Source organism: Neophocaena asiaeorientalis, unplaced genomic scaffold (assembly GCF_003031525.2).
Source record: "Neophocaena asiaeorientalis asiaeorientalis breed wild unplaced genomic scaffold, Neophocaena_asiaeorientalis_V1.1 scaffold7, whole genome shotgun sequence".
NCBI classification, from domain to species: domain Eukaryota; kingdom Metazoa; phylum Chordata; class Mammalia; order Artiodactyla; family Phocoenidae; genus Neophocaena; species Neophocaena asiaeorientalis.
The window spans coordinates 20,016,971-20,035,508 of record NW_020185337.1 but is presented as its reverse complement, the minus strand read 5'-3'; the positions used below and the strand labels follow the sequence as shown (position 1 = coordinate 20,035,508).

At 40.4% G+C, this 18,538-nt stretch overlaps 1 protein-coding gene across 2 annotated transcripts in view; it reads left to right on the top strand.

Annotated features, from left to right (window-relative positions):
- The window catches only part of HERC5 (HECT and RLD domain containing E3 ubiquitin protein ligase 5), a 44,799-nt gene that overhangs the window by 7,141 nt on the left and 19,120 nt on the right, over positions 1-18,538 (top strand). For both annotated transcript variants that reach the window (XM_024736147.1, XM_024736148.1), the window contains exons 5-14: positions 1,690-1,911; positions 3,143-3,234; positions 3,510-3,640; positions 5,108-5,253; positions 6,400-6,476; positions 7,207-7,310; positions 8,534-8,593; positions 9,918-10,011; positions 12,681-12,870; positions 14,178-14,332. In XM_024736147.1, the coding sequence (XP_024591915.1) occupies positions 1,690-1,911; positions 3,143-3,234; positions 3,510-3,640; positions 5,108-5,253; positions 6,400-6,476; positions 7,207-7,310; positions 8,534-8,593; positions 9,918-10,011; positions 12,681-12,870; positions 14,178-14,332 (1,271 nt within the window). The remainder of the gene's footprint in view (positions 1-1,689; positions 1,912-3,142; positions 3,235-3,509; positions 3,641-5,107; positions 5,254-6,399; positions 6,477-7,206; positions 7,311-8,533; positions 8,594-9,917; positions 10,012-12,680; positions 12,871-14,177; positions 14,333-18,538) is intronic.

The window sequence follows — 18,538 nt, the reverse complement described above, 5'->3', positions numbered from 1 at the left end:
TTGCCTTTTCCTAGTGCTCTTCTAGCTCCCATGATAGGGAGTTTATGACCAGTTTGCAGGCCTCTGACGTGTTTTAACATTACCTTTTGAATTCAGAGATTCTCCCCAGCCCTTTATTACTTCCTGTTTCTTAGCAGATACCATAATGGTAGGGAAGGGAAGTAGTGAATATGGAGTATTTCCTGAAGAAACTTGACCTAATTAAGACAGGAAGGCGATAGAGGGGGGAATTCAGGATCAAGGAAATGTTTTAAATACGTAGGACAGATATAAAAACTGAATGAAAGCTGGAATTCAAGGGAAGTAAGTAATCAAGTATTTGACCTGTACTGAAGGCCCTGTTAAGGTTTGAGTGTATAAAACTTGTATTGCAAAAAACTGGTTGTTTGAGTTCATCCTTTTATGACCAGATCTTTCATTTTGAGTATCTACCATGTTGAGGTTGTGAAGATGAGACAGACACACTGTGCCTTCAAGAAGCCCAGGATCTAGGGATGTGGGGCGAAGGGGTTGTTCAGGGTTTGTAATTGGTAAATCATGATCTAGGAAGAATGAAAGTTGGGAAAGCAAGAAAGGGAACTACTGATCGTTCTCGGTGGTATCGTAATATTCCTGGTGGCTGATAGGCATGTGATAATTACGTTTGAAGGAAAACCTCTGTCTCCCACCAGGTCCTGCTCAGTAAACGTTAAATCTCCGATATATTTCTTTTAGACTCCATTAGATACTGTCATCTCTATTAGATAACATCTAAGAACTTTTCTTTAAAAATATGATCCAATGTGTATAGGTATGACTGGTTCACTTTGCTGTACACCTGAAACTAACACAACATGGTGAGTCAACTATCCTCCAATAAGAATTTTTAAAATAAATAAGTAAAATAAAAATATGTTCCATATATTCAATTAATGGAAGAAGATGCTCACTCTTTCAAAATACTGTGCTGCGGTTTTCAATGTATTTTTAAGGTATTTATTTGGCATCTTAAGGCACGTGGGAGAGGGAAAGAAAGAAAAGTAGTTTTAGGTTTTATTTTCCCAAATGTAGAATGTTTCTATCTTTCATGAGCCCATCCTGTGGGATTTATAACATAAGTGTTTCTTGAATTTGATTATAATATATTCAGATAGCTTTATTCTTTGTCCGTTCGGGCTGCTATAACAAAAATAGATGGGGTGGCTTAAACAGCAGAAATTTGTTTTTCACGGTTCTGGAGGTAGAAGTCCAAAGTCAGGGTTCCAGCAGGTTCGGTGTCTAGTGAGGGCCAGTTTTCTAACAGGTGGAGAGGATGAGGGAGCTCTCTGGGGACCCATTTATGAGGGCGTTAACCCCATTCATGAGTGCCCCCCACCTTGCGATCTCATCTAATTCTAGTCACTGCCCAAAGGCCTCACCTCCTAATACCGTCACACTGAGGGTTAGGATTTCAACGTAGGAGTTTTGGGGGGACACAGACATTCAGTTCATAGCACTACCCTTTGAGGTAAGAGGTAGGGAATTGTAACTGTCATTGCTAAAGAGAAGGTTCTGGTTTTTCTGACCCAGACATGAGAGGATCTGGGCAGTCTTGTCAGTTTGAATGGAGGAGATCATGATGGTGTAGTATGGATAGCATATAATGTCCTAGGGTGATGTCTGCTGCATTTTAAACTTAACTAAGACAGCGTTTTCTCTGTTTACGTCAAGGTGGTGAGCTTTTTGCGTGGGGACAGAACTCAGACGGCCAGCTTGGAGTCGGAAGAATATTTGACTCGGTCCCTACACCGCAGATCGTGGAGCACCTCTCAGGAGTCCCCTTGGTTCAGATTTCTGCAGGAGAAGCCCACAGCATGGCCTTATCCATGTCGGGAAACATTTACTCATGGGGAAGAAATGATTGTGGACAGCTGGGCCTGGGCCACACCGACAGTATGGAAACATATTTTCAAATTCGTATTCTAAACAAATACATGTTTGTCATACAAGAGATGAAAGTACCACAGACTTCCCTGGCAAAAATGATTCAGGTCCCCACTTTCATTAGCACTGATCTCCCCGGTTATCTCTCTGTCTTCAGGGCAGAATCGGTCTAAAGGACATGCACGTGCAGTGTGCAGGTCATGGCTGTAACTGAGATGTGTGTCAGGGCCAAGTGGGAAAAAGGGAAAGAGCGTCAGACTGGGGGTCAGCATACCTGGGCTGTGATTCCCACTTGAAGTTAACTAATTTCAGGGCCTACCCGAGTCACTTACTTTTCTCTAGGTCTTATTCTTATTTTCTTTTTCTGTAAAGTGATGAGTTTGGATGAAGTGACCTTCAAGGTACTTGTGCACTTAAATGTCTATTATTCCAATTACATTAGGACAAAAGGATACTAAAATTCTATTTAGAAACTCACCTGTCCTAGTCTCATAAGATATTCATTACATCTGTACACACACACACGAAAACACAACAATTCGCATTACTGGGCTACCTCTGCAAAGCAGATGGCAATATTTCTGATTACCCCAGACACCTTGTTAGAGATTTCAGGTGTGGCAAACTCGGCTTCTTTATTAGCTGTGGTGATGTACACGTTCCCCCCAGAGTTACCGATCAGATAACTGCATTTCTGCCTCACATGGTCCAATGCTAGTTACTCAGGAGAACCCGTAAGTCAGTGTTAGAAAAATACTCAGAGGAGGAAAAGGAATAAAGGACAGTTGAACTTATTTTTGCTGAATCTCTAAGTGCTTGGACAAGAAAATAATCGTGAAAGAGAGAAGAGGTGGTGTAAGGGAAGGACAGTGTAGTAGAGACTTTGAAAGAAAAAAAGAAGCTTTATGTTCATTAAAAGGGTAATGCTAGATGGGACTTGGAAATATCAGGTATGCTTCAATGAAGGTTAATCAGGTCAGGTTCAAAAGAGAAGAATGGGCTCTGGGAAGTGAAAGTGACACTTTCACAGGTGAGGGCCCCCAACCGTGGCCCTTTGACCACTGCCCACCTCTGCTTTTAGACCTAAAGGTACCAACACAGAGCCTTTCTTGTCAGTGTGTTAGGAGCTGTTGTGATGGGCCTAGAGGAAGTGGTCTGGGTATTTTATCAGTAGGTGGAACTCCAGTGTGAAATTCACCATTTCCTTTGGGTCACTTGAACTCTTCTTTCCCTTGCCTAGATAAAGATTCTCCTTCCCTTATTGAAATGCTGGACAATCAGAAAGTTGAATTTCTCGCTTGTGGTGGCTCTCACACTGCCCTGCTAACAAAGGTGCGTTACCCTTGTCTCTCTGACTGTAACTCCAGGAGAGCACTTCGTAGTGGAGAAAGCACTAGAACCTGGAGATGTGGGCAGCTAGCGTTTCCCAGGGAAGAAAGGTCACCACTGCCCACATGCAGGACTGTCCTGATCACTGGGGGACTTTGCTTTGATGGTGATTTTACTGATTTTTCACTGACGCCTTTGCATCAGTGAGTGTTTACTTCTGTGTCATATTTCTCTAGATCAGATTCTCTAGAATCTGATATGAAGTTCCCTTTCTTTAGGGTGGGCTGGTGTTTACTTTTGGTGCTGGAAAGTATGGGCAACTCGGTCACAATTCAACACAGAATGAGTTAAGACCCTGTTTGGTAACTGGACTCGTTGGGAAGAGAGTGACCCAGATAGCATGTGGAAGGTAAGTTGTAAAGTGTCAATGAAAATTGGTAAGATATGCACAGTGAATTTAGATAGGTAGTTTAATAAAATTTCCATCAAGTTTCTTTGATTGAAATAAAGGTATCAGACATTTTCAGATAGGTGAAGATGGTTAATTTTACATTATTAGACAATCATAATAAATATTTTACTATAGATATTTACTTTCATTGATTTTTTTTTTAATGTGAAAATATATTTACTTTCTGTTGGTCCTTTAGTGAAATACCTTTGTAACTGTTCGAATGCACTTTTATCTTAAAAAAAAAGTTATCATTTATTTGGAAAAAAATGAACAAACATGAGTTAGAAAGGTTTATCCATTGATATCATCACTCCATCTCTGCATTAACCAAAGGAACACTGTCACCACTTTGGATTTTTCATAACATACATTCCTCCGAGTAGCATGTGTTACAGAAGGAGTCCTCACCTTAGAAATGTCTTACTGCAAACCAGGCAGTACCCCCACTAACACAGGAGAATTCACTGGAAAGACACAAGACTCACTGAAAGCTGCTACACTGATGGTCACTTTTATTACAAGAGGAGGATACAAGTTAGAACCAGTCAAAGGAAGAGGTGCATAATACAGAGTCTAGAAGGGGTCCAAATGAGGAGCTTCTGGTGTCCACTCCCCTTGGAGCCATGGGCCGTGTTACCTCCTCCCAGCCTGATACATGACTGAAGAATATTGCCAACCAGGGAAGCTCACCCAAGTCCAGGGTTGTTATTGAGGTTTCATTGCTTAGTCATGATTGATTGAATTATTGCCCATGTGGTTGAACTCAGCCTCCAGCCTCTGTGTATCGAGAGGTTGGGCTTACATACAGCTGGAGGGGCTTCCATGAGCCACCTGGATAAACTATTAGGTGTGGTCTTAGGGGCGGGCCTACCATGAATAACAGAGACACTCCTATCACTTGGAAAATTCTAAGGGTTTAGACATTACCTCCCAGGAAGTGAGGACAAAAGCCAGACCTCGGAGTAAGGCCAGATTCTTTCCTTATACATCTGTATAGTAGGAGAGGCCATCAGGCAAATCAGTAAGAAAATCAGCATGATAAAGGTCTTTGGGAGCTCAGGGAGGATCACCTAATGCTGTCTTCTAGGATGGGGAGGGGAGGGACTCAGAGATGGCTTCCAGAAGGTGGTGACTCAAGCCAAGGCCTGAAGAAGGCGTAGAAGGCAAGAGGTGGTGCTTGTTCTGACGAAGGGAACGTCCTTTGCCAGGGTGCAGCATCATGGCCTTCGGCACGCTTAGGGGTTCCACGATCATCTCAGCCACCCATGAGTGGTTTCTTAGTTTCTGGGTGGCTCATGTCATCCACTGGAAGTTGGTTAGCTGTTTCTCTGAGTAGCATAATCTCTTCAGTTTACCGGATGACTGCATACTCTAATCATTGTGGATGATTGAGGATTGACCATATGTGCTTTCATTTAATAGGCAGCACACACTGGCCTATGTTTCTGATTTGGGGAAGGTCTTTTCTTTTGGTTCTGGAAAAGAAGGACAACTGGGGAACGGTGGAACACATAATCAGCTGATACCATGTCCCATGAAATTGTCATCAAAGCAAGAACTCACATTTGGTAAGTTCTTCAGGAGCACAGGATTCGGCATGAATACCTTGGTTGAGAAACTGATTGTTCTAAGTGTGTAATGTGGGCAAGAAAAGAAATGTCTGACTGTGAAGGGAGGTTTTCTAAACATTGCTTTCATTCGTTTACTTGTAACCAGCGTAACACAGCCAATCTAATTTATCAAGTGGAAATAACCATTAGTTTTCCCTTAGCCCTTCAGGTTAAGATTAATGTGGATTTAAAATGATACAACATAAAATAGACTATATGGGTTCAGAGGCCTATGCGGCCTCTGATTCCAGTTTTCAAGGGACCTGTTAATTCCATAGTGATTGTTCTTCTTACCTGATTAAATTGACTCATAATCGTATAAAACCCTCAGAATGATGAGCAGCTGACATATGCCAGGCAGTGTAAACTGTGCCTAGCTCACCGGCCCTTAAACAGTTCCAGGAGATGTGTACTCTCAGTCGTCTTCTGCTGGAGGGTGCAGAGACTTGGAGGGCAGAAGGTTAGCCCGGGAACGGTTGTGGCTGGACACGTGAACTGTGCCCTGTGTAACTTCAGAGCCTTCGCTCTGAAACGTTCCACTGTAGAAGTGCCTCGGAGCCCTTGGGTCACTTGTTTCTGAAAGCTTAGTGGTGACCGGAAGTACCAGAATTCTCTCAGTTCTTCTGGGGAAATGAACAGTCGGGTTACTTCCTTAAGCAGATCAAGTATTATATCTGATTTCTTATAACCACTTGCATAGGCTTTTGAAGTACTTACATCCTTCACAGCCAGTAGTCGTTGATTAAATCTTGAGTTGTAGAATAATAAATAGGGTTTTTAGTAAGAGGCGCTGAATTAAACCAGGGAACAGCTAACTAGTCAAGTGTTTGTTTGACTGTGTTGTATATATAAGCATTTATGTTAATTATGTGTGTTAAACCGATAGCACGTTGCCGACCTTGCGAATCATCTATGTTTGCTAACTAGACTTTACTCTGAAGTAGATGTGTATTTCTGCTTTATCGGTAGGAAATGTACTGAGTCTTTGTCTGTCAGAGAGGTAAAAGGACTCAGTTTAAGAAGAATCTAAAATTATTTAGGCTGAATGTGTATATTTGTATCAGATGAGTTTCTAAACTCTTATTTTTTGTAAATCCCTTTCAGAAAGCCATACCTCAGAAAAGGAGTTAATAATGATTGCTGGAGGAGATCAAAGCATTTTGCTTTGGGTGGAAAAAGAGGTAAATAAAAATATATCTCTAGAAGTTTTATAACTTGGTATTTTAAGCAAAACAGAAGGTTCTAGAATCTAGATTTGGTGAATTCCAAAATCATCAGGTTACTAGGCTGAGTTTGGGGAATGGTTAGACGTTATCGATCCTTTATTGTCTAAACTACATACGTATTTACTCACAAAAGTCAGCAGATATGCCCTTAGTGTATGTCAAATACGCGTGATTTCCTTAGACTCTGCTTACCTTTCGGGAGGCTCCTTGCCAAGAGCATCTTGGTCAGGGTGCTCGTGAACCAACAGGTTGATATTCTGAAGTGACTTTGCCAGCCAATACTAAAAAAGACCCGAGGTTTATACTCTTATGAATAATCAGTCCGTAACCTCCATATCCTACTCCACCAAGGCAACTGTGTTCCTGCTACTTCTATACCCAGTCCTTTTAGGACCTCTCCACTCAAAGCTGTCTGATGTTCAGTTTAATCTGATCATACCCGTATAAAGTGTTCAGTGTTGGGGCATTCAGAGAAACTTACTTTGGATCTAAGCACCCTTGGACAAGAAATTGGCAACCAGACAAATGATGGATTGTTCCTTGGTAGAATCTTACTGTATGATTTTTGCAGAGCTATGTTATCCATGCTTAGTATTACTCTCTATCCCTAGAACGTGCCTAAGAGTTGGATGCCTATTTCTGTGGTGTCTAAGTTACTGTATTTTACTGTTTTGTTTGTTTACAGAATCCCTATGTTAATCTGAGGAGGAGAATTCCTACCTTGAATGAAGGCACTGTAAAGAGATGGATTGCTGATGTGGGGACTAAACAGTGGCAGAATACAAAAAGGTGCACCCTGAGTGTCTGTCTGCTCATATAGCTCTCTAAAGCAGTGTTTCCCCAACTGGTTCTGCACAATACAGAGATGTGAGATTTTGTGGTCCACTAGTGGTCCATTAGTCAGAGATCTGCAGAGAAACAGAACCAATAGGGTGTGTTTGAGGGTGGTGGGGAGAGATTTTAAGGAATTGGCTCATGCAGTTGTAGGGGATGGCAAGTACACAATCTCTGAGGCAGGACAGCAGGCTGGAGACCCAGGGAAGAGTTGATATTGCAGCTTGAGTCTCAAGGCAGTCTGGAGGCAGAATTCCCTCTTCCTCTGGAGACCTTAGACTTTTTCTCTTAAGGCCTTCAACTGATTGGATGAGGCCCACTCACATTATGGAGGGTAATCTGCTTTTCTCACAGTCTTCTGATTTGAATGTTAATCTCATCTAAAAAATACCTTCATAGCAACATCTAGATTGGTGTGTGATCAAATCTCTGGGTACCATGGCCTAGCCAAGTTGACACATACAATTTAGCATGTAAGCTCCATGGGGTCGTCTTTCTTTATTGCAGGACTTCTCTGGGCCTTTGATATGTTTAATTGTGATACTGAGCAGGAAATATAGTCTACAGTTTCTCAACCCTCGTTGACTTTAGAGCCTCTTGTTTGTTGAGCTGTTATTCACAGCTGAACAGCTTAGGCAACCTTACTCTCAATGATAGAACTCCTACCGTCTGTACAAATTATACTCATTTATACAGGCATTTCCTTTTAGAGACATTTTTAGGTATGGCTTCCTAATTCTGGAAAGTAGTTATACCAAATAGCTGCATCGGGCAGAGCACAAATGGTCAAGAGCTATTGGTGCAGGTACTTCTATGACACAACTGAACATACATCCCCACCTTTCATTTCTGGTAATTTCTTTTGTTTCTACTCCAGTGGAATAGAAATAATTAGGGCTTGGAAAGCTGGGTGGGTTGGGAGTGTTTTATTTGTCCAAGAAGATATCCTAGGTCAAGCCTTATCCTCTTCCCCTCTGGCTTCTCTGAGTACATATCTTTTTATTTCCCATGTTTGCCTCTGAAACTTTGAGATTTCCAAATGAGACTTTCAGATGCCCATGGCCATATGCAGATAAATTGGAGATGGAGGGAGGAGTTTGAAGGACAATTTATCATGTCTCCTGCTACAAGGAGGCATATTCTGATTTGTTTTAACCACCATCTTATTCCTAATATAGGGAAATCAGAGAGATATTTTCATCTCCTGCATGTCTGGCTGGAAGTTTTTTAAGGGAAAGGTAATATATATAATAACTTTAAAATTCTGTTGAAAACACTATGTATAGATAGCATGGTGACTATGTTAATAATACTGTATTGTATGTTTGAAAGTTGCTGAGAGAATAGATCTTACAAGTTCTCATCACAAGAAAAAAAATGTGTAAGTGTGTGTGGTGATGAATATTAACTAGACTTGTGATCATTTCACAGTATATGCTATACATATATCAGTGCATTATGTTGTACACACCTGAAACTAATATAATAAACTGTGATAGATGGTAAAGAAAATGGTTTGAGGGTAAAATAATTATGTATGTCTTTATCTCTTTTTAAAAAGTACCTTTTTTTCCCTACAAAAGCACATATATGCTTGCTGTAGAAAATGTCAAAAAAAAAAGACATGAAACAAAAGGAAAATGGAAATCAGCCAAAATTCACCACTTAAGCGTAATAGCTAGTGTTTGTATAAATATTTTTTATGCAAATCTGTAGTTTTACAAAAAAGGGGATTATATTGTTTTATACATTTCTTCACACTGAATACATTTGCCCATTTTTCCATTTTATTCCATTTTTATATTATTCAGTATTTCCCCATAGCATCATTTTAATGGTTGCATGGTATTCCATGGGAAGGGCGTACCTTAATTTATTTACTTCCTTATTACTAGATACTAAGGCTTCTTTGAATTTTTAAGCATTATGAAAGAATGACTTTATACTTCTTTTCCTAAATATTGGTATAATATTTATTTAAAAGAACTTTTTATGTTTTCAGACACTAAATATATGTATTATTTCACAAAGAATGGGTCTATTTTTAGACAATATATTCAGTCCAGTATAAATGTAATTCTTGAGTTAAGATAGACATTTCATTAGTAATTTTCTCTTTGATTACTAAAAATTTACTGCTCTGAAACCCCTTTTTTGGTCCCTGCTTGTAGTTCATGTAACTGGAAAACAAGAAATACCTTTACCTTTTTCCTGTGGCTATTTTTTTTTTTGTACTGGAAAATAAATATTTATTGATTACTCATTTAAGATAAGACAGTATCTGATGTAAAGTCCGATAGCGTAGTATAGTTAATGCAGCCTTGATATTTTTTGACATTTCAGAAATAATCACATTTTGTCAACTATATTTTCAATTGTGTTTTGTATTCAGTCAAATTTTTATAGTTATTGAAAAGGTGGGAAAAAAGTAATTTTATTAAAATGAAGCAAGCTTGAGAAGAAACTTTTCATCTGGATAAATAATCTAATAAAATATTTAATTTTGAAGTGTCCGTTTTCATTTACTTATTCATCCATTTTTCATTTACCTTCCTTCCACAGAATAGCTGAAGAAACGATGTCTCTTCAATTGGACTTAAATGCAGCAAGGGACACCTTTAAGGAGTTAACCCAAAAGGACTGGATTACTAACACGGTGGTATTCTTCAGATTGTTACTTGGAAAAAGAAAATACACTGGAACATTTTTATAAGAACTCAAAATTTCAGAAGAAATATCTTGTTTTCAGATACTCTTTGAGACCCTGTGGCATATACAGATTAAGTTAAACTCAGCTACCATTCAGGAGTTTCCCCACTTAGGGTGAAATAGCTGGTAGAGGAGACACTTAGGATACGAATAATCTAACTGGTTCATCGGTGCCCACACACACATACACGTGTATGTACAGGCACTCCCCTAGAGGGAATGTTTTCAATTTAGGGCTTTAGGAAGATGATTAAAATATTTGTGAGACTGGTACACTAGAATAAGAACAACATTTTATTTGCAGTTATTTTAAACATAAGTATAGAAACGAAAACACTTTTTCTGATATGAATGTCCCCCTCACCAAGGACTGCCTGGTCTGCACTTCCTTTTCTGTAGGTTCTAGAGTATTCTTGTTCTTTCTGGGATTGTTGCTTCTTCGTTTCAGCACTGTTACTACTATCTTTAGGCTTCCCTCTTGGGGATGCTTCAGGCATGCTTCCTTTATGAATGTAGCCTTTCCTAATGTAGCTTTTATTAATTTATTTCCCTGTTCTGCTGTACTGATTGATCTAGGGGTGGTACTGTCTATGTTCTCTCAATCTGTTTCTTTCTGGGTCTCTGGCTCGTTTTTGCGCGCGCTCTCTCTCCCTCCCTCCCTCCCTCCTCCTCCTTCACTTCTCTTGGCTCCCCCCACCCCCATCTGGTCTTTCCTTCTGCTTCTGTGGCTCTTATTCTTTCCCTCTCTGTCTCGTGCTTGTTCTCTTCCTGCTCTCAGCTCCCTCACCTGGTCTCTTGCTCTGTCACATTCAGCATTCTGTATCTTAGCTGCAGGGTCTCTCTCGCGCACTCTTTTCTCAAGGGAAGATGGAAAATTTAACTATGTTAACTTTGGCAGAACCGTTGCCCAATGAGGAGTCTGATGTAAAATGGATCCCTAATTATGCACCTTTATCAGGACTCTGCAGCAGTTAGTAGAAAGATCACCAAGAATAGAAAGCCATGTCTGCATCTGTGAAGGAAAGAGGTGGGACCAGTTCATCACTAAGGCTAATTATACCTTAGTTGTGCCAGAACAGTATCATATACAGTGCAAGCAACATAATCATAGAGCAGTCTCCCAGTGGTTCAGATGGGACAGTTGGATCAGAAGACCTGTAATGTTTCTGTTTTGAGATTTCTGTGACATGGACTCACAGACTTGGCCTTCCTTCATTTATTCAGCAAATATTTGAATACTGCTATGCGTAGGGAACTGTGGTGAGACCCCTGTCTTTAGAGGCTCCTGGTTTACTGAAGGAGACGGATACCTATGTGCAGGTGTCAGTTGTCTTCCCTAGTTCCAGCTTAGAACATACTGGGTGTTTAATAAATATTTTTAGATGAATGAATTGATTCATTACCTGGGCAGTGAACGGTCAGCTCTGTTTAGAGTTCTCAAAACAAGGTGCCCAGGGGGAGGGGAGTTTACCGGGTACCTACAGGGGAAGGACATCCCAGGCAGTCAGGAAGGTGTGCACCAAGGCACAAGATGTGAAACAGTATAACTGGCTTGAGAGCGGTACGGTGGTTCTAAAGGGCTGGGAGGTTTGGGGTTGTGGATGGTGAAGAGCCCAGAGGAAGGAGGGGAGCACGTGCAGCCGTCAGTTGTACATATGACTCTGAAGACTGAACCTCGTGGTGGGAGCCCAATAGAATGTTTTGATGTGAAAATAGATAATTGTAAGATTTTGTCCATTTAGAGATATCATTTAGCTAGTATCTCATAATTTAGTGATTGGGTTTGAGCTTTGGAGTCAGAAAGATCCAGGAGAGATTCTCACTTAGCTCTGTGACCCTCAGCAGGTTAATTTCCCTAACATGAGGAGTTCTCATTTATGAATCGGGGTTAATAATAGCATCTATGTTACAGAGAAACGACAAGGATAAATGAACTTATATATGTGAATTACTTAGCACAGTCTCTGACAAATAATAAGAACCTTGTAAACACTAGATTATCTTCTTAACGGGCTTTTAGGCAAATTATTACCATTATCTGAGCCCACGGAACACATAAACGTTCAGAATTCCATTTGAATTTTTCTTCAACACGTGCGTTCTGAATTGGGGAAACTAAGAAGATTGGAAGGGCTAGAAACTAGAGTTTGGTGGAGAGAGTTTGTGATGAGACAGGTGATTCTGTGAGAAGGTAACAGGAAACCATGCGGATTTTCGTTGTTTTTGTTTGTTTTTTATTTTTGTTTTGCTTTGGGAGATTCTGACACATCCTCTTTAAAAAATGAGGTGTGCTAGTGGAACTGGAGGGAAGAATGTGGACCATCATTGGGAGGGCTGCCTTTTAGTTCTGACTCCATCCAATATAATCTCGCACATGTGATTTCTTCTTGATCTCCTTCATGAGCCCCAACAATTGGACGGAGAGGATACTTGTCACACGTTTACACACCTAGGTATCGGGGAAGCTAGATGAGATGGGTTGTGAACATGGCTTTTAGAGAGACCAAGTGATGGCTCCAATTTCATGGTGGGATGAAACTCCGGGTTCCACACTTTATTTTATTACAGTAATTGCTGTGTTCTGAATGTCTTTTCCTGGATCCTTTTTGGCCACAGATAACCACATGTCTCAGGGATACTCTGTTGAAAAATCTTCCGTTTCATTCTCCACATCAAGAAGCTTTAGGAGTTTTCTTCCTTCTCCCAGAATGCCCTGTGATGCATGATTATAACAACTGGGAGAGCCTGGTGGTCCCTTTTGCAGAGGTTCTTTATAAAATGCGTGGCCAGTCGTCGGAGGTTCTGGGTAAGATTGATGGTTTACGTTTGAAAATACGTGACTGTCTTCTCAATGGAAACACATGCCTCGTGGAGTTACGGCAAAACTTAGGTGATTGTGAACACATTCGTGGTTTTTAGTTCCTAGTCTTAGCATATTCTAACGTGCTGCAATAATTACTGTGTTCGTCCAAGATGGATTGTTCTAGTCCCTCTTCAGCGTTCTTGTAATGACACCTGTGTGGCTTGGTCATGAGGTCCTTTGCCCCCTACCTTTCATCATGAAGAACTTCACACACAGACGTTGAAAGACTAGTACACCGAATCCCAGATGCTCTCTACCTGAGAGTCAACAGCAGTTAACATGTTGCCGTGTGTGTACGGGTTACATTTGATGTACAGATTACATTTTATTTTTGCCGAACTATTTGGAAGTGAGTTGGAGATATCGTCCAGGACATTTTACCCGTAATACTCAGCATGCATCTCCTAAGGAGATGGAATCCTGTATTACCTCAACATTGTTACCACAGCTAATAAGATTAGCCGTGATTCCATCATATTACCTCACATCTAGGCCATATTCAGATTTCTGCACTTGTCCCGAAAAGTATTGTACAGGCTTTTTTTTTTTGTTTAAAGAGCGTGCGTCAGTAGTCCTGTTCAGTGTCTCACATCTAGATTTGTCTGATTGTTTCCTCCTGTCCCTGTATTTCCAGTACACTGGAAATGAGGTCTAGGGGCTTGATTTTATTCTAATGAGGTTTTTGACACAAATAGCGTATTCAGCCCAAGAAGGTCCATCCTTTCTTACGTTTTGTCACGTTGTAAGCGATGAAAAGCTGGTTTAAAGCATTTTTCTTTTATACAATGCGGAAAGATGGTTTTTAAGAGTTAAAAACTCGTGCTGAGAGGGCAAAATAGAGTCGTGTAATCACAAATAGTTCTCAATCTGGTTTTTAATACTGTATGCTATTTCCTCTGGGCAAAAAATGTGACTGATTAATTTTGTCTAGTTATTTTTTTCCCCCCAACAAATTAATTAGATCAGATTTGTGGCTCTCTTACTGTCAAGGCATTTTTTTGAGAACATTAAATTCTACACTTTGAATTCCGATTGTATTTACTGAAAAAATTATTACAAATGTGTCTTTATAACTACAATATATATGAAAATATTCTACCAGTTTCAGAAAATATTATTACAAATGTGTCTTTATAACTACAATATATATGAAAATATTCTACCAGTTTCAGAAAATATTGACTACTTTTTACCTTTAAGAATCCAAGAAATATTACATGCTGACAGTTACTTACCTTCGTATCCCTCAGAGGAATATTGGGCATCTCTGCAAGAATCCGCTTTCATCAGACTGGTGCAGATGTTTAAAACAGCCGTCATTGCGCAACTGAATTATTGGGCTGGAACTGCTGAGAGTAACTATCACATTAAAACTCTCCTAGAAATGTTGAAAAAGCTGCACAGGGTAAGTGCTGGTTTAGAAACCCATATATCTTTATTTTGCAATAAAAATTCCCTTGGTTTCACCTGGCTTGAAACTTAAGCAGACTCTTATGAAACATGAGGTTGGTACTGTTATTTTTAAAATGTTTTTTGTGAATTAAGTCATGCATATAAAGGAGTGTGTCTAGTATCTGTATACAGTTTAAAGAAAAGTAGTAAAACAGACATCAGTGTAACTACCACCCATGTTAAAAAAGAAAACATTTCTAGTGCTTTAGAGATGCCTGTGTGTCTCTCACAGATTATACACCCTCACCTCGCGGAGGTAGCCAGGATCCTGGATTTTCAGTTAACCATTCACTTACGCTTCTTTATTTTTTTATAACCATAAGTATCTCTTGACACTATGCTGTTTCCAAAATTTCATGTGAATCAAATACATGCTGCTTACATGTTTTGTTTTTTTAGACTCATCCAGATTAATACTTAGGTCTGTTTGTCCCCTGCATCGGCAGGCGGACTCTCAACGACTGCGCCACCAGGGAAGCCCCCATAAATATCTGTTGACACTATGCTGTTTCCAAAAGTTCATGTGAATCAAATACATGCTGCTTACATGTTTTGTTTTTTTAGACTCATCCAGATTAATACTTAGGTCTGTACTTCATTTTCACTTCTGTATCATAGTCCATAGCGTGACTCTACCAGAATTATCCATTCCAGTATTGATGGATATACAGTATGTGCTATTTGCAGTTCTTTTTTGGGGGGAGGGTTCCCCTATGAGAAAACATGCTACTGTCAACATTTTTGTACTTATCTCTTGGTGTCCATGTGTCAAGAGTTAGTTTTTAGTTTCCATCCCTAATTCTGGAATTGATAGGTTGGAGGATATGCCTGTGTTGTTCTTTATGGGTAGTGACAAACTGTCTTCCAAAGTGGTTGGACCAATTTAAATCCTCTCCAGGAAATGATGAGAATTCTGTTGCCCCATGTCTGACTTTAAAATTTGGAAAATAGTTTTAGTGCCATATTGAAATCGTGCCAAATTATGAGTTTATTGATTGATTGATTGCCGAGTTGGGTCTTTGTTGCTGCGCGCGGGCTTTCTCTAGTTGCAGCGAGCAGGGGCTACTCTTCGCCACGGTGCGTGGGCTTCTCTCTGCGGTGGCTTCTCTTGTTGCGGAACACGAGCTCAGTAGTTGTGGCTCGTGGGCTCAGTAGTTGTGGCTCACGGGCTCTAGAGCACAGGCTCAGTAGTCGTGGCGCACGGGCTTAGCTGCTCCGCGGCATGTGGGATCTTCCCGGACCAGGGCTCGAACCCGTGTCCCCTGAATTGGCAGGTGGATTCTTAACCACTGCGCCACGAGGGAAGCCCCAAATTATGATTTTAATTGTATTTCCCTGGTTCTAATGCATTAGAGCATATTTTCATGTTTATAATTGCAGTACTTGTTTCCTCTTCTATAGAATACCTGTCCTTTTGCTCAATTTAAATGTATTGTTTAATTTTTTCTTATTGGTTATAGGAGTACTTTTTAGTTTGGGTACTAGTCCTTTGTCAATTATATGTGTTGCAAATATCAAGTCCCAGTTTATAGCTTGTCTTGGTGGTTTTTGATGAACTCACTTCTTTTTTTTTTTTTTAACTTGTTGGCCACACCCCTCAGCGTGTGGGATCTTAGTGCCCCGACCAGGGATTGAACTTGAGCCCCCTGCATTGGAAGCGGGAAGTCTTAACCCCTGGACCGCCAGGGAAGTCCGAAACTCAGGTTCTTAATTTTAATGTAGATAAAATTTGGGGACTTCCCTGGCGGTCCAGGGGTTAAGACTCCCCGCTGCCAATGCAGGGGGCACGGGTTCGATCCCCAGTCAGGGAACTAAGATTACGCATGCCACACGGCATGGCCAAAAAAAAAAAAAAAAAAATTTTGTCAGTCTATTCCTTTATGATCTTTACTCCATGTGTTTCGTTTTAAACTTTTTTTTTCCTTCAGGGTTTTAAATTGTTACCCGGATCAGGGATCTGGAGGGCTTCTTTTTGGAAAGGACCAGATGGGAAATATTTCAGGCATCTGTGAGACTTTACAGAATAAGCAGAGGGCCTGATTTGGCATCGAGGGCTGCTCTAGATAGTCTTCTAACAGAAATGATAGCTGGGACCAGAGGAGGAGTACAAACGGAAGGTCATACACCATATGTCTAATGTTTAAAAGGTTAGAAATCTAGCTAACAACGTGTTAAATGAAATAAAATATACTCTATCTTCCCACCTTGACAAATAAACCTTCCTAATGACAGGGGAAGCCAGGTTTGAATTTTGAAACCTTGGCTCCTTACGGAGTTCTGCAGCGAAAGGGGAGGCTCCGACGGACCCTCCCCGCTCCCACCCCAGGTCCTCTGCGCTTCTCTTCCTTCCTTGGTTTTCTCCCACACCAGGGCTGTCACGTGGCCGTGTGTGGACACCTCAGCCCACGTCTCTGTGTTCCATCCCACCTCCCACAATAGCCATTCCTTAGCCAACCTTGGGGCCCTGGAGCCTTGGGGTGTGTCTCCTGGGACACTTCCACTCCCCACAGGGCAAGTGGAGGGAGAAACCTGTGTAGCTCCTGGGGCTGGCTTGGAGCCGTTTGGGCAGGGACTTGCAGGTCTTGGGTTCTGGAGCTCAGTCTAGATGGGGATGTGTGATGAGTGGGCTCCATATAGACAGGCCCGTTGTGGGAAGGGGCTTGGCTGGAGGAAGCCCAGAGCAAAGACCTTTAAATCAGAGGCCCAGGGCAGAGGTCACTTCTGCCAAGGTCTAAAGGGAGTATTGAGGTTAGCTTTGCCTTTCACACTTTGGTGTTTAATCCAACTGAAAATTTATTTTTATTATTTTCCATATGAAAACAATTACCTAGCGCCGCTTAACTGAAATTCTGTCCTTTCTGCACTGATAGGTAACATGAACTGTCATAAAACAAGTTTCTGTGTGCGGGGTTCACGTACAGGCTCTTTTCTGTACTGTTAATCATTTTATGTGGCTCTATATTGTTTATACTTGCTAAAAGAAATACTCCTGTCTTGTTCTTAAAGTGAATCTTGGATATTTTTGGCATTTGGTTCTTCCCTATAAATTTTGGAATTGGCTTTTCAGGTTCTACACACACATACACAGATCTTACTGGGAATTTGATTGAAATTGCATTTAATTTGTACTTCACTTTGGGGAGAATTGATATCTTTCCTGTTGTGAATCTTCATGGTATCTGTTTCTTCTACTTATGAGATTATCTTTTAAGTTTTTCAATGAGTTTTTGTTATTTTACTATGAAAGTCTTGGATATCTTTAGTCAAATCTATTCCAGGGTATTTAACTTTTTTTTAAGTTTTTGTAAATGGTATCTTTTAAAAACTATATTATCTGTTGTTGGTTTAACAGCAGATAAATGCATTGGTTATAGGAATGCATTGTAAGAATGCATTGATTTTTGAATATTGATTTTTTTTCTTCTTTCTTTTTTTGGCCGTACTGTGCAGCATGTGGGATCTTAGTTCCCCACCCAGGGATCGAACCCAGGTCCCATGCAGTGGAAGCTCGGAGTCTTAAACCACTGGACCGCCAGGGAAGTCCCTGAATGTTGATTTTTTTTAATAGCCAGTGAATTTGCTAAATTCTCGCATTATACCTAGTAATTTAACTGTAGATACTTTTGCGTTTTCTGTGCAATCATATCTTTGGAAAACGTAATGTTTTTTTCTTCCCAATTCTTAGGCATTTTATTATTTTCCTTTGCCTTGTCGCACTGGCTAGGCCTTCCTACCCCTAGTTGTTCAAGGAGGAATGTTGATTAGAAGTCATAGTGGTAGTAGGTACCTAATCTTGTTGGTGACTTTAAAGGAAAATTCTGGATATCACTATTAAATAACATTTTTACTATGGGGTTTTGTAAAATAATCTTTCTAGGTAAAAGGATGTTCCCTCCATTTCCAAGTTGTTACACGTTTTAATTCAAAACAGGTATTGACTCTCTCCTCCTGAAATTCTACTTATTTTGTATGTTAGATCTTCTTGCTCTGTCATCCATGTCTCTTAATCGTCCTGTCATAATTTCCATCTGTTTGTCTCTTTTTACCCCATTCTGGATGATTTCTTCAGCCCTATCTTCCTGTTCATGAATTAGCTTTTCAGTGATTTTTGTCTGCTATTAAAACTGTCTTTTGGGCTTCCCTGGTGGCGCAGTGGTTG